This window comes from Phyllopteryx taeniolatus, chromosome 4 (genome assembly GCF_024500385.1).
Source record: "Phyllopteryx taeniolatus isolate TA_2022b chromosome 4, UOR_Ptae_1.2, whole genome shotgun sequence".
In the NCBI taxonomy this organism is placed as follows: Eukaryota; Metazoa; Chordata; class Actinopteri; order Syngnathiformes; family Syngnathidae; genus Phyllopteryx; species Phyllopteryx taeniolatus.
Genome location: NC_084505.1, coordinates 16,665,624 through 16,684,065, shown reverse-complemented (window position 1 = coordinate 16,684,065; position 18,442 = coordinate 16,665,624). Strand labels below are relative to the sequence as shown.

General features: G+C 40.3%; 1 protein-coding gene across 3 annotated transcripts; it reads left to right on the top strand.

Moving 5' to 3' along the window:
• The first annotated feature begins 93 nt into the window (after nucleotides 1-93).
• Nucleotides 94-7,316, top strand: si:ch73-109d9.3 (zinc finger and SCAN domain-containing protein 2). 3 transcript variants are annotated; one of them, XM_061769964.1, is made up of 5 exons: nucleotides 94-2,694; nucleotides 3,032-3,290; nucleotides 3,376-3,506; nucleotides 3,794-3,845; nucleotides 4,844-7,316. In XM_061769964.1, exons 2-5 carry the CDS (start codon nucleotides 3,050-3,052, stop codon nucleotides 5,965-5,967), a joined length of 1,548 nt encoding a protein of 515 aa, XP_061625948.1. In that variant the 5' UTR covers nucleotides 94-2,694; nucleotides 3,032-3,049; the 3' UTR covers nucleotides 5,968-7,316. The 3 variants fall into 3 exon arrangements, with proteins under 3 accessions (XP_061625948.1, XP_061625947.1, XP_061625946.1); XM_061769963.1 differs by having other exon boundaries at nucleotides 94-3,290; nucleotides 4,844-5,999; nucleotides 7,034-7,314; XM_061769962.1 differs by having other exon boundaries at nucleotides 94-3,290.
• The last annotated feature ends 11,126 nt before the right edge of the window (nucleotides 7,317-18,442 follow it).

Genomic DNA, 18,442 nt, shown 5'->3' with positions numbered 1-18,442 from the left:
TCCTTCATTTTAAATGAGGGATTCTCTGTGACTGATGTAAATGCTGTGTAAGATCCTGAGCCTTGTGGAATCACTGAAAAAAGGGAAACAGTTTACAGTACTTCATTCTGTTCCAGAAGAATCACCACCTTTATTGTCATGAACTTGCATTCACGCACGCACGCACACGGAATTTGTTATCTGCATTTAACCCATCATAGTGAATACACATACTTGTTAGTAGAACACACTGGAGCAGGGGGCAGCTGAAGCACCTGGGGAGCAGTTCGGGGTATCAGTGTCTTGCTCAAGGACACCATAGCCATGAGTCCGGGGGATGGTCCGGTCGGGGTCTTGAACCTAGGTCCCCCACGGTGGCAGACAATGATCTTAACCATTGGGTCATGACTGCCTATATATATATTAACAGGTCCAGAACAGGTTAACAGAATTAGAGTTTCAGGCTGTTTAGAATTACTCCATATTCACAATTTAATGCCTGATAACACAGGTGTCAAACTCAAGGCCTGGAGGCCAGATCCGGATCGCCACATCATTTTATGTGGCCTGTGAAAGCGAATCATGTTGCATTAACTTCTGTCATTGTTGATCAAATCTATACCAACATTTCAAATTGTTATATAGAATGAATAAATTATGATACATTGCACACAAAAAAAGGCAGCACAGTGAGCAACTGGTTAGCACATCTGCCTCATAGTTCTGAGGACCCGAGTTCAAATCCGGCCTGCCTGTGTGGAGTTTGCATGTTCTCCCCGTGCCTGAGCGGGTTTTCTACCGGTATTCCGGTTTACTCCCACATGCCAAAAACATGCACGGTAGGTTAATTGAAGACTCGGAATTGTCCGTAGGTTTGAATGTGAGTGCGAATGGTTGTTTGTTTGTATGGGCCCTGCGATTGGCTGGCGACCAGTTCAGGGTGTACCCCGCCTCTCACCCGAAGTCAGCTGGGATAGCACGGCTGTGACCCTAGTGAGGATAAGCGGTACAGAAAATTAATGAATATTGCAAAAAATGTGACCTAACCTCTTTTTATATTAACTTGATCAATAGTTGAATAAACTTTTATCCTTGAATTTTGATTTCAAAACTCGTTAGCCATCATTTAACGGCCCTCTGAGGGAAACCAATTACAATTTTGCTCATGACAAAAATTTTGCTCATGACACCCCGGCAAATTCACCATTTTGTAGAGCTGTTGGAATATGTAGTGACTATATGTTATACCCTAAATAGTACCCTCAATGTATGTTACAATGCATCTCAGTAGTAGTGAACAACCTGATGGTCACTAGAAAAGCAATATATCCCATGATGCATTGTGCTGATTGGAGTACAAATATCTTCAAGTAGAGCAACACATCACAACATTGATGGACATATTGTAAAGTGCTTTGTTTACATTAAATTTGTAAAATAAACCCTTCTTAAAACAATCTTTATTACAGAAGGTCAACTGCTAACGTTACTCTGGTACATTGTAATTATGTGAGAGCAATGACGTAATTAATGGCATGCTTGAGGAGTGTTTAAAAAGTATGTTTTCATTTGACCGATGTGAACTTTAACATTGTGATTACGGAGTACGGAATGAGTTAATGATTCCATTTCCGAACACAGCTTGTCAATATCCAGGCAATACAGGGGGAGAAAAGTCCACTCGTGGGCATTGTGGGTCTTCACAATTAGAATTTGTTGTTGGAAGTGGATAACTAAAGTTCGTTCATTAATCAGCCTTTATCACACTATGTACATCCATAACCAAAAGTGAAAGAAAGGGAGAAGAAGAATAAAATAAGAATAATATTAAAAAGAATAGGCTCCAGCACACCCGCAACCCTAGTGAGGAGAAGTGGCTCAGAAAACGGATGGATGGATGGATAATATTAAAAAGATTCAGGGGTACTGTAAGGGCTCTCCTAAAGCAATGATATGAATGAGGTTAACAGAATTGGAGTGTCAGGCTGTGTTTGCTGATGGGGGCCCTCAAAAAAATAATATTTTCAGTTTGCCGCATTGAACTGGTGAGCTTTTAAGATGCATACACATACACCTGTGACATACTGTACTTACAAAAAAAAGGTGTTGCAAATATGTGGATGTACTTTGAATAATTGTAAAGTTAGTTTTTTAATTAAAAGATGTCATTCTGAAATTAATTGAATCTAAAGACATGACCTAATTGTTTTTTCAGGTGTCCCTTTTCTAAATGATATCAGTTCTTGTCAACAATTATTTGGTTTTATTTTTATATTGCACATTTTTACAGTTTGTCACACAGTAGCCTATACAGACCCAATTGGAGCACCAAGGCTGATTGCGCAAATATGCTACTTAACAACCAACAAGGCTAAAATGTTTTATATATTTTACCAAGTTTCTAAATGATCGACTCACTCCACAAAACGTGTACCGGAATAGGACAATTTAGAAACGGGGGAGAATTGTGTGATTACATAGAGCCATTAGCTCCTTTAACTGTTATTAAACATAGTAGCAGGATTAATGTATAATGTTGAGTAGCATGTTTAAAATAACGATCAAACTAAAGTTTCACAACTAGGGGGGTAGCGCAATACATTAATTCGGCTTCACATACGTGAAACGCGTTTGGTCTATCAATGGCCTTCGCGGCCACTGTATTACATCACTGTCTAGCAACAAGAAGCTGATTGTCAAACAGATTTGCCAAATGTGTGTTGAAACACTTTCGTTTGATTTCCCCCATAGTTCTTTCCAGGGGAGATTTTAAAAGCATGATAACATAAATCGCAGGAATACCGCTTTTCGTTGGTCAATGGAATCCGTTAGTTAGCACAAGATTGCTAAACTAGACAGGCAGGCAGGCAGGCACGTATACGCTGCTACGCTGACAGCAAGCGGAGCAGTCTAAAAGTGCTGTTTGCGCATAGAAGCGACGGTACTTTGATCTTAGTTTCCGATACGTACTTTAGTTTTAGTGCGATTTTTATACGAAACCTACAGAGTTGCCACTATGTCAGACTTGGAGACCCTCACTGTCACTTTCCAGGCGCAGCTTCTCGACGTGATGGAGACTGTGATGAAGACCGCCATGTATAAAGTCACACAGCTGGTCGAAGAAGGATTTTTGGAAGAAGTCAAGCGCAGGAACCAGGAGTTGGAGACCCTGAGGATGAAGTTGGAATGTGCTGAGATGAAATTAAGTGATCATGGTTTGATCGAACGAAAAAAAGATGGCACGTTTGTTGATATTGCAAGTGATGGCGATGGCAGCACTTCAGAAGAAAGGCTTGGAGAGTCTCATGTTGGTAAGAACAGACAAAACATTTCCAGTAAGCACTTGGAAATAAGGATTACAGAAAACATGGCTATTGAATGCTTTTATTTTTTAAGATCTTTTTATGTCCTGTGGTGAGAAAAAGGAAAGTGACTCTACTGAAAGATGGACAGGCAGTCAAATATGTGAAATAGAAGCAGAGGCAGATGAAGCCCCAGCCATTCTCAACCCAGAGAACGACACACGAGTGAGTATCTCACAGCAGACCTGTACAATATATTCTGGGTGTTACAAAGGTCACTAGACGGCAAGAAAAACTAGCTCTCAAATGCTGATCGTCTTATGTCTCTTCAAATGACACCAGACAAGAAATACAAAAAAAAGGAAGTACAGTATATACTGACTTGGGACACTATACATTACGTAATTAGATCAAACCACTTGTTTTTTAAGGAGCTTTGTGGTTATTGCTATGAAGAGTGTAGCAAGTGGAATTTAGTAACATGGTTAGAATTCTGTTTTGTCCTTTTTCAGACAATTGAACATGCTGATGGGATGCCAAGTGTCGATGTGAAGGAAGAAGTCAGTAAGTTTTAACTTTCCTCTGCATGGAGAACAAAGTGTTACCCCTGATGGAGAGCACTGTTGATAGTTTTGTCACATATGGCACGCACGCACGCGCACACACAGCAATAGCTTTTGCTAGCTTTTTCCACACAGCTATCAGCATGGTGCAGTATAGTTCTTCAACATTGCAAACTGCAACCTCAATAATAAATAGTTACATTTAATTTCTCTCAAAACAGAATATTATTATCTTTAAGCATATTTGAAACATCTACAGCACCAGTGAGCTCACCAAGGCTTTATTTACACTGCATGGTTCAAGTGACAGAATTCAGATTGATTTATTTTTGCCTGAAATATCACAATTCAGATTCGTAGGTAAGCATGAAATAATGCACGGAATCGGATATGTTCAGATCAGAATCAGAAGTTTTCCAAATATGGACAAAAATCAGATATGTGCCAATGCGAGTGCAGGATAAAACACAGGCCGGATATATCCCATCAATGAGAGCTTGACGACATCGAAATATACTGATTGGTAATGTGTATGTGTACACACCCGTGTTTGCTCAAACAATACAATTAAATGGATTAAAAAAACACCCCCTCCAAATTTAGCCTACAGCAAAAGCATAGAACAAAGTTAGCCTTGAGTAAGTCAATATGGCAGAAGAGTATGCCCGAGCCAACTAAATGGTATGTAACATTTAATATTTGTGTTATTTATGTATTATTATTTACTTTTGTGTTGCCACTGCTTGGTGTTCACACTTGCGGAGTTATGTGCAATTTGGCCATCCGTGCATGTGGATTGTTTCATCAGTGTAAACAAAGCCATACCCATATCTGATGTGTCACTTGAAATGTACATGTAAATAAAATCAAATAAAGGCATTGCATTGGAATTGGGCACATGAACCTGCAGTGTAAATGGAGCCTAACATTTCAACTTTTTATAAAATAATTGTTTATCCTTGGCAAACCTGTAATTGAAACTGTTGTTCTCATCCTCAGATGAAGAGGGTTGTGATTCTCACGGTGTAAGTGTGATGATAGAAGCACATCCAGGCGATAGCCAAGAAACAGCTAAAGGCGATGTGTTATTAAGGAAAGAGACAGAGAAAGACCTCCAGATATCAAATGTATACAACTTTCCTGACGGCCTGGGGACCTCAGACAAAACTACAGATCTGTCTGTGGGAATGGACACTGGCTGGGCAGGCCTCACGCTTCATCATCAGAGAGTTGGATCTGACTGGGAGAGTGATCCTGCCAAAAACAATTGTTCTTTACAGCAAGCAAAGAATGAGCTGGGAGACTTTGTTACAGAAGATGGTAGGAGTCATGTTAATACAAGCAGAGATCAGCTATCTACCTGCAAAATTCCTGACTCACTAAGTGTTCCAATTAAGCAGGAGGTTTTCATGGATTCAGGTGGTGGTGGTGACATGAAGAATGTCAGAAAAATGGCTTCGACAACGTCAGGAATTACATCGTTCTCATGTGCAGTAAAAAAAAATCCAAATTCCCATAAAACTGAAATGCAGGAAGGGATGAAGCTGCATTCTAACCATGCCGAATGTGACAAGCTGCAGGCTCCGATGAAACGCTTCAGCCGACCTTTAAAAAAGCCTCCTCCCACACCGTTAAACAGCACACCAGCCTCATCTCGAACTCACTCTCAGACTTTAAACTTAAATACCTTAAACAGAATTCCCTCCTCATCTAAAACTACGCCCCCAACTGCACTTGTAGTCCAGCGAGATCACTTTGCAAACAAATTAACCACCACGCTATGGGTTACCAACAGCTCGCAGACTCCGTCTACTAACTCCCAACATGCATATCTTTTATCCCATCCAGACTGTCCACCTGTGTTCAGTCACTCCCTGCGGTGTGGCCAGTGTGGTAAATGTTTCCCCCATCCTAACAACCTTAAGGCCCACCTGCAGACTCACACAGGCGAGAGACCTTTCTGCTGCTCTCTATGTGGTCGCAGCTTCACCAAGCTGAGCAACCTCAAAGCCCATCGGAGAGTCCACACTGGAGAGCGACCATACTGCTGCTTGGCCTGCGGTAAACGGTTCACACAGAAATGTAACCTGAAACGCCATCAGAGGATACATGTTGACGGATGATGGACAGACAACCGTCTCGAAACACCAATTTTGTGAGCAGAATATACTTCTTTTGTGTTTTAAAGACAGGACAAACGAGGTGGTGTTAGATGTGTAATATACAAAAGATAGGCCAAATATTTATTCTATGAATATATACCAATTTTGTCATTTCCATATACTGGACAATACGGTGCTGAACAAATTTATCAGACTTCCTATCATAAAGAGACCAGCATCATGATGTGATTAAATGTGGATTCTTTCAATTTCAACAGTGGCGGGCAGTGCATTTGCTACCTGAGCCTTCAGTGGGGATGTACCAGACTTAATCCAACACTTAATACCGACACTATCATGTTACAATTGCAGAAAACAATACTATACAAAATTTATCAAATAACATGACAAAAAAATACAACATACTCAGCAGAGATGCTGATCATTAAACATAGTAATTTGGGCCCAACCTATTAATTTTATCGGACAATATTAGTCCTTTGTTAATTTTTTTTTAATTAATGAATTTTTGGGGGACATTACAACATAAGACAAAAATAATGACATTTAAACAAACAACATCACACGAAATAAGGAATAAATATATTTATAATAAACAAAAAATGCCGCAATGCACAAAACAATAAACATAGCAAATGCACGCACGAAAAGATCTCCCGTTTCAGTTTAACTCTCTGTACATCTTATATTTAAAATGTCTCTCTTTCAAACATGACGTCTTTTGATATCTGAGAATCTGTGGTTTTAAGTCGTCACTTCATGGCAAACAGAATAATGGAGTAGAGAATTGTGATTTAACATTCAAGGGCATCATGTATAATGTTTTGCCAGTAACTTCAATCATCCAGCCATCCATTCATTTTCCGTATCGCCTATCCTCACGAGGGTTGTGGGTGTGCTGGAGCCTACCCCAGCTGACTTTGGGCGAGAGGCTGGGTACACCCTGAAATGGTCGCCAGCCAATTGCACACACTGTCACAATCAGCACATACTGTGTCACATTCACACCACCGGGCAATTTAGAGTCTTCAGTTAACCTACCATGTATGTTTTTGGGATGTGTCAGGAAACCAGAGAACCCGGAGAAAACCCACGCAGGAACGGGAGAGCATACAAACTCCACACAGCCGAGGCCGAATTTGAACCCGGGTCCTCAGAACTGTGAGGCAGATGTGTTCCACCGTGCCGCCCACTTCAATCATTGTGTTGCTTATATATTGTGTACTTTTATGGCCAAAATCTAAAGATCAATTTATCAATTACTGATTTCTTGTGTGTTTTTGTACTTGAAATGGCCTTTATGTTGTAAAATTAAACAAATACTAAAGGAAAAAGGAAAACTGTTCAATGTTCTGCCTGTAATTTATATTTTTTTGTTGTAAGTGTTAAGGAACCAAAAAAGAAGTTATTTTATGCATTATATATATATATATATTTTTTATTAATCATTTGATAATCTGTTATCAATTTTTTTTCTGCCTTGTGTCAGATTTGGCATTAGCCTAAAAAAAATCCTTATCAGTCGGGCCCTAGTAATGTCTGCAGAGTGCTTTGCTCGATGAAGTTGACTGTTAACCGACCAATCAGGCTAAAATCTAACATCAGCATGTACAGTAATAATAATACTAATATTATATATTATTTGAAGCCCCATTCGATTTCCCAACCTCAGAGCCGTGAGGCAGATTTGCTATCCACTCGTTCACTGTGCCACTATTTACAATTATTTGGGGAAAATTCACAGATAATCATTCTTGAATGCTATATGTCAGAATGGTAATATTAAAAAGGTATCTCCTCACGAGTGACAGAACACAAAATCAATCTATATGCTGATGCTATATTCTTCTTTACTTACAGGAAACCAAGTATTCTCTTGAGGCAGTCTTCAATCTCATTAAAACATTTTCACAAATATCAGACTACTCTATCAACTGGACAAAATCAGCAATGCTCCCAATAACAGCAAGCTCATGGACTCCTGCAGATCAAATCCCAGAGTACCCTATGCCTTTTGGAAACATTAAGTACTTAGGTATCAATATTTCGTCAAAACTCACAGAGCTAACCAATCTAAATTTCACACCACTTCTGGAAAAATCTCAGCTGATTTAAGACACTGGAATAATATCACTACTGGGAATGAAAACCTTACATCTAATACATTTTTTATTTTCAATTATTCCATTTAAGTCCACATTTAAATGGTTTCAAACCCTAGATTCTGCTGTAATACATTTTTATTCAAAAAATAAGAAAAATAGAATCAGTCTATTCACTCTTCAGAAAAGTAAACAGGAGGGAGGCCAAAATGCTCCCAACTTTAAACACTATTATTTAGCTAACCAATTACAATACCTCATCAAATGGTTCCACCACAGTGAGGAGTGTGATTCTTGGCTAGAATTGGAACAAACAGACTGCAACAACATCCAACTACCAAAACTCCCATTTATTTCTACTAGTCTTAAACACCATAAATGTTTCAAGAATCCAATAATCGCATCCACCTTAACGGCTTGGTGGCAAAGTTTAGAATCGACAGGATCTCAATTAGCTCCCAGTATGCTCTCCCCAGTCTGGCATAATCCAGATTTCGAAATTAATAATATACCCCTTCATTTTAGTACATGGGAACAACATGGAATTAACCACCTACAACAACTATTTAACAATAATGTTTTTAGGACACGTGATGAACTGAATTACAAATAAGAGCCGAAAACCTTCTTCGATACAATAAATTAAAAGCAGCAATAAAAAAAAGAATACCAACACTCCAGAGCACCCTCGAACTGCTGGAGTTTGTCAAGCAAATAATGAAGCTTCTCCTACAAAGCAAAAGAAATCTCTCAAAAGTTTATAAATGGATTTCATGTACTAAATCAATGCACTTACCAATCACCAAATGGGAAGATGAACTCTCCCTGTCTGCTGACCGTAGCTACTGGATACAGATTTGTAACAATATGTTTAGAATGATAAAAAAAAAACACAAATCTACAGCTTATACAATATAAAGTGCTTCGTAGAACACACTTTCCTCAGTACACTATGCATAAAATGGGCTTCTCTCCATCTAATATATGCGTGCAATGCACCAAAAATACACAGGGTAGGGCCAATGACTGCTAGTCAGGGACCTGGCAGTCATAGTAACACGGGGGTAGGTCTCACTTACTTGCATGGCGGTGCTCCCGAGGCCGGGCCCCCGGGCTGGATGACTGCTTGGTATTGGGGCTGACCTCTCATGGCCCGGGTCTGCTCCTTGGGTTCCCCCCCTTATCGTTCCCTTGCCCGCCGGGCTGCTCTCGGGTGGACCCCTGGGCCTGATCCCACCCCTCGATTGATTCGGTGTGGTCCTCAGGCGCCGCAATGCGACCACAGCAATTACAGGACACTTCTGTCAGTCTTTGTGCATGTAAAATGGTATCAATTCACTTGCATGTATCTGCAGGCACACACCTTACTGCAACAAATAACTCATGAATATGCAAATCACTTGTGTATCCCCTCACTTATACTCTCGTCCTGTACACTTTTATAATTCACATAATTAATGCCACCACACTTAAGTTCTACAGCCAGGTTCACGACCCTGGTCCTGCATGCTTCTTCTCCTGTCCTTGTCCTGTTCTATCTTGTCCTGTCCTTCCCTCACAGGGTGTAGCACTACAGCCCCATACAACACTCATATATAACTTTTCATTGTTGTAGACAATGTAATGATTTACTTCACTCATCCTGTTTACAATTAGTGCTTTGTCTTTTGTCTTTGTTTCTTTCTCCCTTCTAGAAACTTTGTTCTGTTCGACTGATCAAGTCTGATTCTCAATAAACCTAAATTATAATACCACAGCGGAAGCTTAAAAACTCCACTGTGACACAGTAAAACTGTTTCGGCATAAAAGGGATACAGATTTTCCATTCTGGTTGACATAACAGCCAAACAGGACAAAAAAAAAAATAATAATAATAATCATTCTTGAATAAAATGCCATGTTAAAAAGCTTCTTCATACTGGTGTATTAACCATTCCAAAACCACATATTTTGCTAAGCACTCTAGATTAATCCCAGGCGGCGAAATTAAATACACTCCAGGTCAAAGGTTTTGCGCAAGTTCATCCAAAAAACAATCACACTTAAGGACATTGCTTTGTACACTAGTTAGGACACAGTCACAGTGGAATGAAAAGTGGCCTTCCCCATACTGTTCACATAAAGGTGGAAGCGGTTTTCTTAAATGTCTTGGTAAGATGAAGAAAACCCTGGGGGAATAAGGGGTCAAATCCTACTCCTGATTGTGTCATTGATGCAGTCTGGACAGTTTGGTCTTTAGAGTATACTGTATATGACCATGATCAAGAAAGTTTTTTGTTTTGTTTTTTTTGGTCTGTGTGTTAACAACATATGTTATTTATCTTTATTCTCATGTATGGCTTTCATGTGTGGATTCATGTTGAATTTCCGCACTTAAAATTCATCCATCCATCCATTTTCTGAGCTGCTTCTCCTCACTAGGGTCGCGGGCGTGCTGGAGCCTATCCCAGCCGTCATCGGGCAGGAGGCGGGGTACACCCTGAACTGGTTGCCAGCCAATCGCAGGGCACATAGAAACAAACAACCATTCGCACTCACAGTCATGCCTACGGGCAATTTAGAGTCTCCAATTAATGCATGTTTTTGGGATGTGGGAGGAAACCGGAGTGCCCGGAGAAAACCCACGCAGGCACGGGGAGAACATGCAAACTCCACACAGGCGGGGACGGGGATTTGAACCCCGCACCTCAAAACTGTGAGGCTGACGCTCTAACCAGTCGTCCACCGTGCCGCCACTTAAAATTCACATTTTTCTAAAACGTCACTGGTGTAGTGGTACATTCGCCTGTCTTTGGTGTGGGCAGCGTGGGGTTCAGTTCCCACTCAGTGATGGTGCGAATGGTTGTAAGTGTCTATATGTGCCCTGGAACTGCCTTTTGCCTGAAGTCAGCTGGGATAGCCAGCTGACTTCAGGCAAAAAAAAAATTTTTTGTTACTTTGTAATTTTTTTAAAAATTAAAAAGTAACAAAATGAACCGTTAGCGACATTAAGACCAAAAACTAGAGAACGAAAAAGGCTACCAAAGGGAGGATAAAAATAACTGAAAACTATGGTGCACTGCGTAAAGCAAAAAAAAGTACCATAACAAAAAGCAAAGACGAGGAAAATGTGGCTTACAGTGATGGGAAGAGGGAGCAAGGAGGGTGACCAGGAAGACGCCAAAGCTCATGGGAACAGGCACAAAAAAACAAAGACTAAAGGAGTCGTACAAAATATTACTGGAGGGAGAGAGGATGCAAAACGGTAAAGAGCTCCAAACGAAGGAATTCCATTAACGATATGGCGTCTTCCTGGTGTGCACGCAATGCTTGACACTGGGAGCTGATTAGCAATTCCTCAGGGTGCTAATTCCACCCAGCTCACCGCACCCCCTACAGGATACAAGAAAAAACACAGGTGAGAGCCAGCTGAGCAAAAACAAAACAACTCACACAGAACATGACAGTTTCCCTGGAATGAATTAAATACAGTGTTTGAAAATATAAATCTTTCCTTATTTAGATTTATTTCAGTTTAAGCAATAACAATAACATGTCAAACACAGATAGAGGCAGTGGTATGGCATGGGCAAATCAAACTGCTAAGGGAACAGGCTCGCTGGTGTTCATTAATGGTGGGACTGACAGTAGTAACATGATGAATACTGCGTTGTATTAGGGTGAAATCTTTTCTCACATCCAGCCAAATGCTCCCAAAACTGATAGGATGGTTGATAATGACCCTGAACAGAGGCAGCCGCACACTAACTGAAAAGTGTAATTTGGCAGTCTGGTGATGAATTGCTGTCTCTATGACTGAAAATACATTTGATGCTTTTCAGCGGCTGACTGGTTAGAGCGTCTGCCTCACAGTTCTGAGGTCCGGGGTTCAATCCCCACCCCCGCCTGTGTGGAGTTTGCATGTTCTCCCCGTGCCTGCCTAGGTTTTCTCCGGACACTCCGGTTTCTTCCCACATCCCAAAAACATGCATGGTAGGTTAATTGACAACTCGAAATTGCCCGTAGGTGTGAATGTGAGTGCAAATGGTTGTTTGTTTGTATGTGCCCTGCGATTGGCTGGCAACCAGTTCAGGGTGTACCCCGCCTCCTGCCCGATGATAGCTGGGATAGGCTCCAGCACGCCCACAACCCTAGTGAGGAGAAGCGGCTCAGAAAATGGATGGATGGATGGATGGATTACTTTCTTTTCGCGGGCTCAAGTGGATTTCACAATTTTTAGATTTGGGGCTCATACACCCTTAGCTGCACCTCTTGTCGCCTCTTCAAAACTGGCTGATTTTAGCAAGGCTCATAAAAGAGTAAGAAAGTAACATTGTCTGTTACTCTTGATTCTTCGGGTATTTTGATGAAAGCATGTTACAGATTTTTTATTAAGACTCCTAGGTTTTGAATTCCACAAACCTGAATTAACGTTTTAAAAAACGAGAGATGCCATCAACTCTCGTCAGGCTTCTAATCTACACGTGATAGTATTATTTCTAAATCTCATAATTAAACATGTTGTAGTTACGTGTTCCTGACCTGTACCACTGGAACCTCAGCATGTTTGTTACTTGGCTCAAGCAGGTTTAAACCTGATATATCTATAGTAAAGTTGCAGCCACAAATTGTAGGTGGTGCAATGGTAGTGGTGATAATATTTTAATCTTATTTTGAAAGGATGGAAATAGCTAGCAGAAGCTATTACATTTTGTCGGTGTGCGTGCATGTGTGTGTGTGTGTGTGAGAGAGAGAGAGAGAGAGAGAGAGAAATAGGAAGATGAATGTGCTTTCAAAGAGTTCCTCTGTTGTAGATGCTATCGCCCCTAAAAAGAGCTTTACTTTGGGTACGGAAAGTAGTCAGACCCCCTTAAATGAACTTATGAAAAAAGTTGTATATTTTTGACATATTGTATATGAAAGTGGTATTTTTGTATGGACAAGGTAATGTTAAAGTAATATTACGAGAAATGAACAAAAGAAACAGTGATGTTGCGTCTTAATTGTATACCAATTTCATCCACTTTTCTCAAATCCTTTTTTAAACTCGACAGCCTGCTAACGCACTTGTAACACTTCTTCTGACATTCCTTTTCACGCTGACCTATAGATTTAAGATTTGTTGGTGTAAAAAGTAAACTACATCTGTAGTAACAAAGAAATAGAAAGAGCAACAACAAATTACACAGTGAATAGTCAATTCCTTAACTGGATAATTGACCAAAATAGCAATACATGTATCAACCTCTAACAAGAATAGAGACTTTGAGTTTCCCACACATGGCTCTCAGACCTTTGGAAAAGAGTTTGGCAAGATGACATAACACAGTTGTTAAAGGCTTTTTGTACGGTCGGGCGCGGCATGAGTGCAGACGGTGATATGGATGGCTGTTGCTCTGTGAAGTATTCTATATATAGTATTGACAACCAGTGGGCTGGATCCTGTCGTTTCCTCTTGCACATCGCTATGTGCAGGGAGTGCGCTGCGAGCGGCTGCTTGTTTCCACTTGCGGGAGCAGAGCCTAGAGTGAGGAAAAAGTATATTAACTTGTGGATGCAGCAGTTCACGTGAGTATGTGGCGGTTGGACACACGGCCAAACACAAAGACTCCTGACCCCTGCACTGCCACCTGCTCGATAACTTCACCTGACAACCAAGTAAGTGTCACTTATCGGAAGCTAATGCTTTCAGCTAACATTTAACTATTGTTTGAAAAACTATATGCATCTCTTCTTACCTTGCGCGAGGCAACCAGTGGATAAAATTATCCCCCATACAAACAAACACTGACAGCACGCTCTACCAGAGATTATTATTGTATTTTTATTTGCAAAGGCAGCATTTCATCACACACACACACACACACGCACACACACACACACATACACAATCTTAGTCTCCACCCTCCTCATTTTCCCCACTTTCACATATTTTTGCTCTCACTCTCAAAATTATTTCCAAACTTGTGGTGTGAGCACACTGGTTCAAAGTACAGTATTGATCAATCCATTCATTGTCCAATACACAATCTGCAACTGGTGCAAAATGTTAAAGATACTTAACAAATGCATTTTAAAGTATGGGCTGGTGCTTTTAAGATGGTCTAGCTGTAATTCTATGTTGATCTGGAACACTGAAAAGTACTGTGGCATTTCCCCTCATTTAGCTCGAGGCATCTACACAACAACACTCCAATATCTCAGCCACGTCTGTTGCCTCTGTTATCAGTCAGCCACTCTTTTTCTCAAAAATATCAAAAAGCAACTAACATTTCGGCGTTACGTGACATACCCGTCAACTTAAATGTGCAATATATATATGCTGATACGTATTTAGTATATGCTGATACGGTGTATTTTTCTTCAACCCGTAGGCTTTTTACCCTTTGTCAAGTGAATGAGTATTACGTGCATGCAAATATTTAGTATTTATACCCATTTTCCCAAACACATTTCTATTTAAAAGCCATCAAAATTCACCCACTCCCTGACTTGGCCCCATCTGCTGTTCAATTCATCTGGCATTTTAGCAAACCTGTGTCCCTGTCTGACTTGGGCTAGTGCACAGGCAGACCCCAAATCAAAAAGAGAATGGCATTAGCGGTTCAATCAGCTGAGAGATTGCTTCCAAATCCCAAACACTCATTTGAAAATGTCGACAGTGCTCGATGAGTTAAATGCAGGAGCACGTGGGTATGTTTAGTATTAAGCGAGCAAGTACAGAGACCATTAAAAGTTCTACCAAGGAAGAAAAACATGATAAAAAAATTTTTTCTTAACAGCTTGGCCCGGAGAAAGGAGTAAAAAAAAAAAAAACTGGATCAGAGGAGTCAGCGCACAAAAAGAACAAACATTTGGTCACTCAAATTCTCATTGTTCATCAAAACGTTCCTGTACGTAGACTTCAATTTTTGCATCACAGTTCAGCCGAAATAATGGAACCTCCACTTTTTTAGCAATGGACACGTCTGATTTAAAAAAAAAAAAAAAAGGCTAATTCTCATGTATAGGATTGACAAAATGCATGCAACTTTGATTTGGTTAGTATTTACTGTATGATGTTAACTTTGCATGGATGGTAGGGTTGGTTCATTAGCATACATTTGCATGGATTTGAAAAACAAAGGTCAGAGCAGGTTTACATTGGCGCTATGGGAGCACAGCCCCATTGGATCCAGCAGGTGTCACTTGGGGATTTTTTTGCTTTTTTTTTCATTGCAAAATTATTATGCAGTCACAAACTCTTTATCCTTGTAGCACTTTTTAAAAAATGAATTCCCTTAATGCATGTCTGTCCGATTGTAGTTTTGTTTTTGATTTCCCTTTCTGCAGTATGGGACATTGTAGCCCAGTGCCTCTGTGTATATTTTGTGTTGTTTAGGAAAATAGTCGTTACGTTTTTTTTGTTTTTTTTTTTAGGGTGGGGGGGGGACTTCTTTTTGTAATGTGTTCTGTCGTTCTGAACAGACCTTTTTCATATAAAACAGCAGTGGTCACAAGTTTAGTCATGTCTTCATTGATTCCATCGTTATTTTATTTTCAGAAGCCTCTTTATTAATTCGTGAGGCACAAGTGCTTCACCTCCCAAAAAGCGTTTGTTGACCCCATTCATTTCTAAAACACCAGACTAATTTAAAAAAATAAAAAATATATAAATTTCGCTCAGTAGGGGTCAGTGTTGCTCCATAAAAATCCAACAGACCTCAGTCAAACGTCACTCATCATTGAGTGAACTAACCTAATGAACACACATTTAAGGAAAAGACAAGCTAAATGAAGAAGACGTTGTGACTGCAACTATGGGGTCACTTTGATTTGTGTTTTCCAATTATTCCCCCCCATGTAAGTCACCTCTACCAGCATGGACTAAATGTGCATTTACTTTGAGGCAATGTTTTCTGTTCGTTTGATTGTGTGTATGTTGAGTTCATATGCATGGGAGACAAGTACCAATAAATCATGTGAATGCATGAGCAAGTATGTGTGTGTTATCAGTACCAGGCAGGATAACCTAGACAGCTTTGGCAGCGTAATGTTCATTTTTCTAGCTTTAATAGCTCCCACTCTCCCTCGGTGTCTGTTTCTCTGTCTATCTGTCTGTCTGTTTGTCTGCCCATCGCTCTCTCTCTCTCTCTCTCTCACTTTCTCTCTCTCTCTCTCTTTCTCTCTCATGGAATGAAATGTCATGTCATGGAAGCCATTAAAGGAAGAAGAAAATCCAAGGCTAAATTTCCTTTCCCTGGCTAAGCCTGCTGCCACTATCTGGACAAACTATTGACAGACTCCAACCCAGCAGACAGGCGCCCGTCTTGCAATGTACTGGGAGTGCGTGTTACAGAGAAGAAGGAGACCGAGGTTAGGGATAGAAAAATAGGGAAGGGATTAGCTGAGTCTCATTTATTCCATTAACCATAAACTGGAAATACCCACATGATGGTGTTTGGCAAGATAGTCCAAATGCATCTTGCTTAAATAAATAAATAAAACATCTATATAGTTTTTTAAAAGGTAACATGTCCAGAAAGTTTATTGAGGACGCGTTTTATTAATTGTGTCTTGCTAGAAGCTCTGAAAATCCTTGTGAATTCTGAGCACTGGAATTAAAAGTATCCAGGGGTGTCTCCTCTATGTCTTTTGAGGATCTTATAGCAGCATAATAATTAATAACCCTTGAGTAAACACTGCGAGGAATTGATAAATAAATAATTGAGAAGAAATGTATAAATAATTTCCCCTCTTAATCTACTCCAGTGCACTTCCAGGTCTCCGAAGTGACAATCACTCCCCTGGACAGTCAGAAGGTTGGCTTTCCTCCCTCTTGGGGGCGCTCTTGGCATTCCATAGAAAGTAGCTTCTCGACTTGCTATGGGAAAGGGAAAATTGGCGGCTGCATAAAAAATAGCACATACATCTGCAAAACTGGCCTTAACTCTCTCTATTTAAAAAAAAACATGTTTGAGAAGAATACATTTCTCATCAACGCAATCAAAAAATCTGGGGACTTTCATGAAATGAGAGATTTTGTGCTGCTTGAGCAATCGCTTTACATCCTGCTCTTGGGCTAATAAAACATGCCAGAGAGGCTACTGAGGCATGCCCATTTGACTTTGGATGAGAGTTGGTTTGTACTATTCCACACATCATAATTGAGAAATGTACATTTTGTAATTCTCTTTCCTCTCATCTCCCTCGTGGCTCGTAGATTTTTTTTCCCGTTAGTCTCCCTTTCTTTTGCTTCTTCCCTGCCTCTGCCTCATATACAAATGACAACAGTTTGTGCATGAGAGTGAGCGGGGGCTCATTATTCAGTATATCATTAGCATTTAATTACTCTGTGTTAATCCTAATAACTATCTCACAAGGTTTAATCGTTTGCCACTTTCTGGTCAGACCACAACTTTACTGTGTCGCTCATAAAGTGACTCAGGAGAGATTTTAGGGTACAGTGTTTGGTTAAATAGTCACATATGAGCAACTATATATCACTTTAGTTACTCATTACTGATTATCAGTAGGCTTTGGAATCAATAGTGAGCTTGAACGACAATCTGGGCAAGACCACTCTTAAAAACGCAAGTGATTTACATGTTATGATGCCAATACAAAATGTAGCATTTGTTTTTGGGGGCTGTGGCGAGTTGACCCCCCAGAAATGCTGCCATGCATATTGCACATACCAGCAACCGTCACTGTTTGGAGTGCCTTATTCTCTCATTGCTCCATCACTTTGTCACTCGAATTTATTTCCTTCAAGCGTTTTCATCGCATATCTGTTTGTGTGTGCCTCCCCCTTGCTCATTCTCATCCTCCCCGCAGTAGTTCTATAAATTGTATGGGCCCAATACAACAAGGATGAGGGAGAGGCTGACAATCTAGCAGGCAAGAAAGAAGAGATGGGTTGGGGCAGATCTCCTCCCTATCATTCATCCGCTTTAACAAGGAGCCAGATTTGCACAAACATATGAGGGAATGAAGGGACAAAATGGGAAGAGAGAGAGAGAGAGAGATAGAGAACTGGGGATAGGTGAGATGAAAAAGGAGAGGATGAGCAGTCACCCAACACAGTCATCAACTCCCTTCCATCCATCATCTGCCTTAGTTCAAAAACTGTGACTGCTTGATCAGCACCAGCTCCCTGTGCATTACACAAGGATGTTTTAAAATATATGCGTGCACAATTGCATTATTAACCACCTTCTTTTGTATATGACTTTTGTTAGTTGTCACACCTGTCACAAAAACAGATATTGTACTGTTTCTTTTACACAAGGGCACAAATTGTTCAAATTATCATAATGGCGGAACAGGCACAAGCTTTCATTTTGTATTGATAGAAAAACTAAGAAAGCCTTGCATTTAAAAAAAAACAAAACAGTGCCTTACTAGTCTCAATA

What these genes read in the sequence shown, in the direction of transcription:
- si:ch73-109d9.3 (XM_061769962.1), top strand. Translation starts at nt 2,996, where the DNA reads ATGTCAGACTTGGAGACCCTCACTGTCACTTTCCAGGCGCAGCTTCTC. An exon ending in ACCCAGAGAACGACACACGA is followed by an intron (nt 3,507 to 3,793) that starts GTGAGTATCTCA and finishes GTCCTTTTTCAG; the next exon opens with ACAATTGAACATGCTGATGG. An exon ending in CGATGTGAAGGAAGAAGTCA is followed by an intron (nt 3,846 to 4,843) that starts GTAAGTTTTAAC and finishes TCTCATCCTCAG; the next exon opens with ATGAAGAGGGTTGTGATTCT.